This window comes from Miniopterus schreibersii (genome assembly GCF_964146895.1).
Source record: "Miniopterus schreibersii genome assembly, chromosome: 1".
Lineage (NCBI taxonomy): Eukaryota > Metazoa > Chordata > Mammalia > Chiroptera > Miniopteridae > Miniopterus > Miniopterus schreibersii.
In genome coordinates this window covers 51,911,150-51,921,760 of record NC_138101.1, presented here as the reverse complement: position 1 = coordinate 51,921,760, position 10,611 = coordinate 51,911,150, and the positions used below count along the sequence as shown (strand labels likewise).

Sequence of the window (10,611 nt, the reverse complement as noted above, 5' to 3'; positions counted from 1 at the left end):
CTAAGTTTATTTTGTTCATTAGATTCCACATATAAGCGAGAACATATGATATTTGTCTTTCTCTGCATGGCTTATTTCACTTAGCATAATACTCTCCAGGTTAAATTTTTTCTATTCAGGTTATTGGTGTGTGTCCCTTCTTCTAACTGAAGCCTGACTGAGAGAGTACAGGGAGAGGTCTTTGAATGGTATCAGCATTTAAATGCACAATTTCTGGATTGACTTGGTCATGCCTTTGGATTTGAGTACAGTGCTGAGCCACTTGCCAATGGGAAATGAAATGCTTGTATTCTTTGGCATGCAGGGACAACACAATTAATAAAGCTGCTGCCTGTGGTTGGTTGTGATGAAGTGCCAATTAAAGCAAATACATGGGGAACCAAGGGGCTGCTGCTCTTGACTAATGATGACTATGAGGATGGTGGTGTCTTAGTCTGTTTGGGTTACTATAATACAATTACCAAAAGACTGGGTACCTTTTAAATAAGAAACATTTACTTCTCATAGTTCTGGAGGCTGTGAAGTTCAAGATTAAGGCCTCAGTAGATTAGATGTCTGGTGAGGGCCTGCTCTTTGGTTCACAGATGGCCATCTTCTTCCTGTGAACTCCCATGGTAGAAGGGGCTACAGACTCTAGGGGCCTCTCTTATAAGGACAGTAATCCTATTCATGAGGACTCCATCCTCATGACCTAATCACTTCCCAAAGGCCCTAGCTCCAAATACCCTTACATTGGGCATTAGGTTTTCATTGTTTTGGGGTTTTTTTTGGCATTAGGTTTTAACAAATGAATTTTAGTCTATAGCAGGTGATATGGGTCGAGTCTCCTCATAGAAAAGCTATCCCCACACCCAAATTAACTCCCTCATGTGTTTGTTTAATATTTTTATAGTTTCTTTTAAAATTTATATCTATGGTTTATTAGAATGTATGATATGAGTTATGGATCCAATTTTATCTTTTACTGAGTGGATATCCAGTCACTCAGCATCATTTATTTAAAAGCCCTTCTTCTTCCTAGTGATCTTAGATGCCATATAGCAATTCCCATATGTACTTGGGTCTATTTCTGAACCTATATTCTCTTCCAGTCTCTCTATTCATTTGCCAGTCCCACAGTATTTTTTATTAGAGAGGCTTTATAGTCTGATTTAATATTGCGAGGGCTGGTCCTCCCTTATTGCTTGTATTTTTCAAGATTTTCCTTCATATTATTATATGTTTATTTTTCCATATGAACTTTGGAATTAGCTTGCATAGCTCTAGGTAAAACTTTTATTTTCATTGGAATCACAGTACATTTATATGTTACTTGGGGGAGAATTGCCATCTTTATGGTGTTAAATTGTCCTATATGAGAAAAACACAGGAGTGTTTCACAGATTTTCTAATATAGTTTTGGCACATTTTCTGTGAAGTATTTTATTTTAATTTTTTTCTATATTAAATGACATTATACCTTTTAAATGGTTACTGCTTGTATTTTTTGTGTATATGTTTTTAGGTAATTTTTATATCATGCTACCCTATAGAACTTGTTAGTTGTTATTTTTAGTACTGATTCTCTATATTCTAGGTGCAGTATTATATAATGTACATAAATATGTAATTTAATTCTTTCTTAATTCTTATACATCTAAATGGTTATGATTGGAGATATAAGACAGACTTGTTGTGTTCTTGAGTTTAATGGGAATTTCTTTAAAGTTTCTCCATTAAGTGTGATGCTGGCTTACGAGCTGAGGTATAAAATATTTCATCATATTAAGGAAGTATTCCTTAATTTTTATTTTATTTTTATAAACTTAAGAATGACTGTTGAAATTTGTCAAAGGCTGTGCTACATTTTATTATTTGCTCACAATTCTTTCTTCTTTCTTTCCTCTCTCATGATTCACTGGTGGGGGGCGGGGGTTGACCCTGTGACTTGCCTTGAACAATGGGATATGATCAAAAGTGGCAGTGTGTCAGTTCTTAACCCAAAGTATTATATTTCTGCTCACCCCTCTTGTGTTTCTGCCTCTTTCATCAGGAAAACATTCCCTGGGTAGTTGCTGGTCCCAGATAGAAAGACCTATGGAGCAGACCTGAATCCATCCTACAGCCTGCAGCACAACCACCCTGCCAACCCACAGACTAGTGATTGAGAAAAAGAAAAATATTTGATGTTATAATCCACTGAGATATTGGGGATGTTTGTTACTCATTATTTTTACAGTAATAGCTGATTAATGCAAAGCCCTTTTTAATCATCTATAGACCTAATCAAAGGACATTTTTCTCCTTAATCTAACTATATAATGACTAATAGGAGTGAATTTGCTAATATTAAAGCATCATTGTCTAAGAGTACCCCTCCCCCTTGATTATTATGTATTCTCTATACTTTCAATTCTGTTTGCTGGCATTTTATTCAAGACTTTTTCATTGCAAATCATGAGTGAGAATGCTTTATAGTTTTGTCTGCCTTCTCTGCTATAATTTAAATGGTATTGGGACTATCTGGTCATTGAAAGTTTGACAGAATTCCCCTGTAAAATCATTTGGGTCTATTATTTATAGTTAGTTCTTTGATCATATTTTGTCTTTTCTCTATAGAAATATGTGTATGCTTTCATGTGTAGCAAGGTCAATTTTAGTAAATTGCATTTTCCTAGAAAATAATACAATTCATTTAGCTTTTCCATTAGTTTTGTATTGTTTTGCAAAGTCGTATCTTTCAATTTTTAAAATTTCCTCAACTTCGTTGGTTATCTCCTTGTTTTTAGTTCTTATTTGTGTTTTCTGCCTTTTTCCCTTTATTGGGTTAGATAGTGACTTATCTATTTTGTTGATTTCTTTCCTTTTTTTTCCCCCACAAAGAATCAGCATTTTGATTTATTAGTTTCTACTATTTTTTTCTGTTTTCTACCTCATTCTTTTTGCTTTCAACCTTGTTTTTCCTTCCTTGCACTTTTGCTTTACTTTGTTGGTCTTTTCTAATTTTTAAGATGGGAGCTTAATTTATTCATTTTCATTCGTTTATTTATTTATTTTCATTGTTGCTGCAAGAATTAAGGTTATGGATTTTCTGTGACTACTCTATTGATTTCATTTTCATGATGACTCATTTTTAGATATTACACAATTAAAATTTTCCCCATTTGTTCCGAAAGTTGTTTAATAGAAAAATTTAAATGTTCCAAATGGAATTTCTAGTTTTAGAAAGAGCAGAGGGATGAGACAAGGAAATAAAGATGCTCGCTCTGCTTCAGGTTTCCAAAACTTTTCATTTTGAATGAAATTGAGAAATTTCATTATTACCTGAAACAGCATTAACATTTTTTTTCCATTACAAGGGACTATTTATTTTTGATGAGTGATCTGAATAGCTGTGGAACCTACCCAGGTTTTCAACCAAGAACACAAAAGCACTGTATTTACTGAGGAAATGAATGGAGAGTGATGGTAAACAATAAGATTCTTTTGTGACTGAATCTAGGCTTTCATCATCTTTTAGATCAGCTTTGTAAAAATTACAAAAAGGTGCCTTCACTGGGTGGAAGCAGACTGTAGAGCCCTGTGTGGTTGGAGAAGTGCTGGCTGATTTTTCACCCCCACGTGGCTCCTGTTTCCTTGGCTAGGAACTTAGCTCTGCCTGAAACCGTACAGTTGAGGCAGCAATTCTGAGATTGCTCTCTATGGAATCCAGCATATTTATTAAAAGCATTACACCTGTTAATTGTTGGGCAAGTGTGGGAAACCAAATAAAGAGAAGAGTAATTGATACCACCAAACTCTCATTGCATTCGAGATAAAAGATTTATTCACACAAAAATAATCACAACAAAATGTACACTAATTTGAAAAACAAAAGATTGTAGGGACAAAATTTTATATTCTCTCTTATAATTGTGTAAAATTATTTTTAGTTCTGCAAAAGGTATGCTGTTTGCTTCTACGTGAATTTCTATTCACAAAAGAATAGCAAACATTAAAATGCAGTGTTAGTTCTTATATAGAAAGAACATAGACTAAACCCTGAAGCTTTTAGTTTACAAATTGTTACATGAAGCCACACACTAAACTATTGATAAAAAACATTACCTGTTTCCAGATTCACATACATATACATTCACCAATTAAGCTGAGAAATAAGCATTTCATATTCTGTCCCACCTCACTATAATGTATTTTTTCCTTTTAACCAAAAGCAGGAAATTATATCTTCCTTTTTTTAATTGACCTCAGTTGATGCACTTTCTAACTCATGAGAGACGCGAAATTTCAGATGTTTATCTTGCTCCTCACTCTTAGGGTGTAAGGCCGGCTTGTCTTCATAGCTACCCAATTCTTGGCTATGGAATTCATGGCTGATTTTGACATTTTCCGGACTATCAATCCCATCGGAATGCTCATTGCTCTGACCAATTGCCTTCAGCTGATATTCTTTGGGAAGCTTGAGGCTGTGGGTTTCCACGCTGTGGTCATCCAGCAGACTTATTTCCTGGCTCTCCCTCCCATGGCTGACCCAGTCAGAAGCCACATGCAGGCCCTGGGCAACAAGGACGGCCTTGTGTGCTTCATCCGCCTCATTGCTTTCCACGTGTGATGTAAGGTCCTCCTCTGTAGCATCAGGATACTGAATCACAGCACAAATGGAAGAAGAATTAAATGATAGCCAGGAATGGGGACATTGTAATTCTTTTCTGTTCTTGAACTTTGAGACCAATTTTTACTGGAAGCTGTCTAAATTTGGCTGAAGTAAAAAATAATACTAGCATGTTACTTTGTATTTCACCAAGCCCTTTCAGGTGTCATCTCCTTTGATGTAATTGGTGCATCAATTATATATGTGGTGAAACCTATGAGGTAGGTCTCCTTATCTGTGTTTTACATTAAAGAAAAGTGAATTGAAAGTTGAAAAGTAAAGTGAATGGTGGCTCTGTATCAAATCTAGATCTTTTGACTATAGATTCAGTGTAATTTGCAACTCTACCATTCCTCTTAGGTATTTAACTTCAAAATGTGACCATTGTATTGTGAAAATAATTGCTGTTTCCAAAGTCTCCTTTTAATCTAAAAAAAAAAGTAGAATGAATACTTTAGAATTTGGAAAAAATAGCATTGTGATTGAGAGACAAAATTAGAGAGAAATTACTTGGAGTTAAACATGAAAAACCACCAAGGGAAAAAGGTTTTATATTCAATGGTCATAAAGTAATAGTAAGGCTTGTTGAATGAATGGATGCGTGTATGAATGAGTGAATATGTACTCAGACTCTGGTTCCTAGACTTGGGCTCTAATCATAACCATCTGATGTGTCTGCTAAGGGATTTACCTGGGCTGCAGGTCTGTGGAACTTCTTAGATTTTGACTTCAGTCCATAAGCCACACTGTCACCTCGGCCATCATATGTGTCTCTTGTGGGGACAGGGGGAGTGACAATGAGGGTTCCGGGAAAGTCAGTGGGAAAATCAGTGACCAATTCATCAGATTCGTCAGAATGGTGAGACTCGTCAGAATTGTCGGAGTCATCAGTTTGATCATCGTCATCTGAATCATTTGAGTCAGCGGAGTCCTGGCTGTCCACATGGTTGCTGTCGTCGTCATCATCCACATCATCTGTGAGGTCATGGCTTTCATTGGACGTACTTGGGAGGGTCTGAAAATCAAGATGGCCAGAAAACTCAGTGGAAGTGTTTTTATTTCCCTTAGCCTTTAAAGAGCATTAGTTTTTCACTGTCTTTCTTTTGTTTAGTTTCAGGGTCTTTGTATTCACAACAATGTACTCAATGGCTTTTAAGAGCTCAAGTGAGCATCTTCCAATTTCTCTTAATGAGAGGCCAAATGGAAGCATAACTGAAGTATTCTTCTTGCTTTCCCATAAAAAATTATTTTCCTAGATATTTTCAAGTCAGATATGTGAGTATAATATTTATATTGCTAACAGTGTTTTCTCTTGTTCACTTTATACATTTAATATGCCAATTCAATAGTACAATAAACACAGATACATAATTGTGAGATTACTTTTTGTATTAGAAACAAGAATTCTCAGGAGATCAGAGCATCCGTATAATAATGCATGCACCAAAACCTATAGCCACTATTAGCATGGACCATCAAAAGTGGCTCTATTTGGCATGTGTATAAAGTGCAGCTCAGATCTGTCAATTGAATTAACCAGTTAATATCTGTCAAACTTCCAATTATTAAGTATACTGGGTCACTTATCTAACTTTTCTTGCTAGCAATTCTTAGCATAGTCAAACAGAATCTTAAGGAAAACAAATTTAACTTATTCTCTGCTTAGCAAATAAATAGTCCTAACAAAAAGTACTCATGTTAATAGTCTTGATAAAAAGCCTTAATTAACAGTCCTAATAATAGTTATCAAATAAACCATTATGTTAGGAACAGAAACGTTCCCAGAGGCAAAATCTTGGGCTTGATAGGTATTAATTAAGATGCTTATCAGACATTAGGTAAGACATCTGTAAGATATACCTTAAATCAATTGTAAGAGGCTTAGTATTTCAAATAACAGACATTAGTAAACATTTCCTGCCACACTAAACTTATCTGAAGAAATCTGGTATTTCTGGCATTTAGTAAATACGTGTTTTTTTCCTGAGCAAGTTTTAGACTGACAGTTTACTGGAAAATTTGTACATGGAGTTTTGTCAGAGCTGAACCCAGGTAGTGTCATGAGGAGAAAGTGGCTTCTTCCTCTCTTCAGGGCATGGTGGGCCTTTGCCCCAAAGTGAGAACTCACCTCTTGTTTGAAGTCGTCAGTTTCCTCAGAAGATACAGTATTCTGAAGAAGGAAAGGCACAGATCAGTGCATATCATACATGCGTAACCTTTTTATTCAAAAGTTAACCTTTCCATCCTAGCAGGTCTTATTTTTCAGCCGTGTTGGTGAATGACTTAAAGGGGAAAGAGTCAACATGTCAGATCAGTTGGTGTCCTAAGCTTGGGTTTGCCAACAGGCACGAAGGATCTACTTAAGCAGCCCAAATGGCCTGGTTGGTGGCTATTTTGTTGTTGTTCTTTAATTGCAAGAAATAGAATTTTTAAAATTAATTAAAATTAAAAATACCTGTGGTGCTAGGAGATTCTGCTTCTGAGCTGGGTCTGGCTTTAGCCATGTGGCTACAGCATCTGGGTGCTTGTAAAGCTGCAAAAAAAGTTGCATGTTTGTCATTATTTAAAAAAAGAAACATAAGGATCTTTAAGTGATAAGCTGAAAAAACAACTATACTTTACCAATACTGATGGATCAGCATAATATGCATGTAAGTCAACCAGAGCCTTAGACACCCCTTTTCTAACTTATTTTTTCTTGCAGATTTACTTAATAAATTCTTACATTGCACTTATTGTGGGCTAGGCACCCTTTCAAAGTGATTCATATGTATTCGTTTAATCCTCTCAACCCCCTATGAGATAGATGTCACTCTTGTTTCCATTTTGCAGATCAGGAAAAACGAAGCCACAGTGAAATTAAGAGCCAGGGTTCAAATCCAGACACAGTGGTTCTTCACACTGATCTTAACACTGTGCTTCCCTGTTCTGTGTTTGCTAGTTGAAATTTCCTCTCAGATAAAGCACTACTAAAGCAGAGGTGCCCTTAATTAGGATTCCCATATATCCTATTAGCTCTAACTATCTAGAAGTTTGAGCTCTTCACCTATCTCCTAAATATCATTTAATAACTTATATTGGCATGGCTTCATGTGCCATATTTTCTTTTATTAAAAAGACAATAATTCCTGCTTCAAATAATGTGACCTCTGTATTCTCAGGAAATGTGAATCTTTCTGGCTGTTTGTTGTAAGCCAAACAATACTTGTGTTCTTAAATCAGTTGGAAAACAGACACGCCTACTCACACCTACTTGTACACCCAACCACATGCAACAATACCTCTCTTAGTGTCTTCATTAAGCAATCTAATTACAGTGACTCCGGGCCACTCTATATTGGCCTTTATTCTGTTCATCTGAATTGAACTCTGTGTCTTTTTGTCCAAGCTCCTTGGGACAATGCCCATTTGTTGTTTGGCTGGCACAGTTTCACCTATTGTGGAGGGACAGGTACAGCTATGGTTCTGGTCAAATAATTATAATAAAGAATTTAATTTGGTTTTATGTTTGGTTCGAGAAATGTGATCTAAAGTCAGCTGACAAGCACAATAGATACAAACAGCATAAACAGACTTTCTTTTTATAACGGGCTTCTTGGCAAATAGCTTAGGACATATTGTGAATATTGCAGTCATGTGAACTGTCCAATATGTGAGGCCCATTTTAAACTTAGCCTTCCACTAAGTAAAGCAAAGGATAGAGTTTTCTACTTCTAGAACAGTATGTTGACTTGTGGAAAGAAGAAGTCACACAACTTCATAGAACTAATTTTACATAAGTGATAATGGCATAGAACATTATTTTCCTATATATAAAATCTAGTTTGGTGTCTGGAGCATATATTTATTAAAAATTGTACTATGCTTGGTATTGGCCTAGGTTGAAAGCAGTTAGTCAATAATTACTTATAAATTAACAGGCTTGACTCTGAAAATAAGTAAAATTGCACAGATATGTTTGTAGCACTTCCTGAAGCAATTGCATAAATAATTTAACCATGTGCTAAACCTAAAAGATGCTTACCTGCCTTTCCTCAGAGCTGCCAGAATCAGCACGTTTAACCTTTGAAACAGAAAAGATGAAGAAAGATTACAATGGGGATGTGTTCCCAGCACATGAAGCACACAATTCATTGATTTTGAGGAATTTTTTTTTAAGGTTCAGCTGTACTCACTGGAAGGGCGTAGGCGATGCCTAAGAGGCAGAAGCAAATCACTGCAGCTCTCATGGTTGTGGTTTTCCCTGAAAAGTACTTTGTAGTGAATATCTGATCTCTTCACAGGTTAAAACAGCAACAGCTTATTATGCTACCACATCATAAAATAATCACAAATACATTTTCTGTAGAATATTTTCTACTCCCTAGACAAAACTTTTCTTTCTAATATTATGGCCTTTTGCGTTAATATTTGTAATGCCCCCTCTATTCTCCACCTTTCACTATTAGGCAAGGGAGAGAGGAAATGTACAAGTCAATATTCAACTTTTAAATTTAGGGTTCCAGAGATTACACCATTATTACCTGATATTGCCAGCTATCTAAACCTAAACACAGACCCAAGGTAATTTAATTAAAATGATAAGGTAGCATGGGAATATGTACTTTTCAGAGAAGAAAAACACAAAGAGAGAGAAAATAAGACTGTGAAAGAAATCTGCTTTCTCCATTTTTTCAGCATGCATTCCAAATATGATTTTTAACTTAAATTATTAAAAAGGTGCTACTTGGGTGAAATAAAGCTGTTTCTAAAGTTATTTAAGTTATTCTAGAAATCTGAAACAAAAAAGGAAACATCGAAAACAGTCAACAATTTTTTAAATTTGTGATAATAAGTCCACATATCATCATACAGTTTTTTTGGTGAAAATTTTAACAGCTAAATACAGAAAACCTTTAAAAATATTCAGAAAAGGTTTTTTTCCCTTGAAAATAGTATAAATCAGTTAATTAAAAGCAACATTATCATTAGCTTACATTAGCACTGAAGATCTTTTTCCTGTTAAATGCCTCACAATCATTTACCCATTTAAAATGATACAGATATAATCATCCCGAAGTGGCATCGAATTTTACATTTTTTTTCATTTCTTTTGAGGACTGAGTGGAAGGATTTTTAAGTTTTACATTGACTGGCTTTCAAAATAGCTACTCACCTTTCCTGCAGGAGACCTGCTATGTATCTGGCACACTTATTCAAAAGACTAGAACAATTTAAATCTGATTAACAGCATTACAGTTACACTCTTTTTCCTCACAACTTGACCTTCCCCATGAACAGAAACTGAATGCGTAGGACAGCAGCAAGACAGCAAACTGCAGGCTCACCTTGGTCTCCTGCTGGCCGAGAGGAGGGTCCAGTCCCGACGGTGCTGCACTCCTGTCTCCTCGCCTTGCTGCTGACAGCCAGGACCTCCCAGGATTTAAATGCTGCTCCAGACATTCCCCCCCAACACAGGGAGGCGGAGAGATGTGTCATGAGGTTTTTTGCCACTGCCCAACCCACTTGCTCCCACACTTCCCCCTCTGGTTTTGTGGTTAAAACACACACACATACACACACACTCCAGAGTTAAAACATTACTTATCTACAATGTCATTAACTGGCATTTTCACTTATGGGAATAGCATTCAGCATCATGAAAGGGCACCTTGGAGTCCCATTAAAAAGGGGGAGAAATGACTAGTTCTTACAAAGACTATATAATTTCTGAATTAGAAGGAAAAAATATTAATAAAAGTGAGCCCTAAATACAATTGAATAGAATGTGTGTTTTTTCTTCCAGTTTAAATAGAGATTAAGGTATCATATGCAACTAAATTTGCCTCACCATTCATTATACTTATTGGAGAGCTACAGGACTATTGTTGAGGCGTACAAGGAGCTCAGGCACCCTCCCTCCGTCCTTTACTTCTCAAGGTTGGTTTTGTGACTTCATGTATGCAGCAGCTTGTCATTTAGACAAAGGGCACTAGTAACAT

The 10,611-nt window shown here is 36.0% G+C and overlaps 1 protein-coding gene across 1 annotated transcript; it reads right to left on the bottom strand.

The window, feature by feature from the left end:
- Window positions 1–3,778: 3,778 nt before the first annotated feature.
- SPP1 (secreted phosphoprotein 1) lies at window positions 3,779–10,224 on the bottom strand. The gene is made up of 7 exons (XM_081158223.1): window positions 9,958–10,224; window positions 8,806–8,873; window positions 8,655–8,693; window positions 7,086–7,163; window positions 6,759–6,800; window positions 5,322–5,645; window positions 3,779–4,621 (listed from the first exon to the last, which is right to left on the bottom strand). Exons 1-7 carry the CDS (start codon window positions 10,106–10,108, stop codon window positions 4,217–4,219), a joined length of 1,107 nt encoding a protein of 368 aa, XP_081014349.1. The 5' UTR covers window positions 10,109–10,224; the 3' UTR covers window positions 3,779–4,216.
- Between the last annotated feature and the right edge of the window lie 387 nt (window positions 10,225–10,611).

What these genes read in the sequence shown, in the direction of transcription:
- SPP1 (XM_081158223.1), bottom strand. Translation starts at nt 10,108, where the DNA reads ATGACACATCTCTCCGCCTCCCTGTGTTGGGGGGGAATGTCTGGAGCA. An exon ending in GCATCGCCTACGCCCTTCCA is followed by an intron (nt 8,694 to 8,805) that starts GTGAGTACAGCT and finishes TCTGTTTCAAAG; the next exon opens with GTTAAACGTGCTGATTCTGG. An exon ending in AGAATCTCCTAGCACCACAG is followed by an intron (nt 6,801 to 7,085) that starts GTATTTTTAATT and finishes TTCCTTCTTCAG; the next exon opens with AATACTGTATCTTCTGAGGA.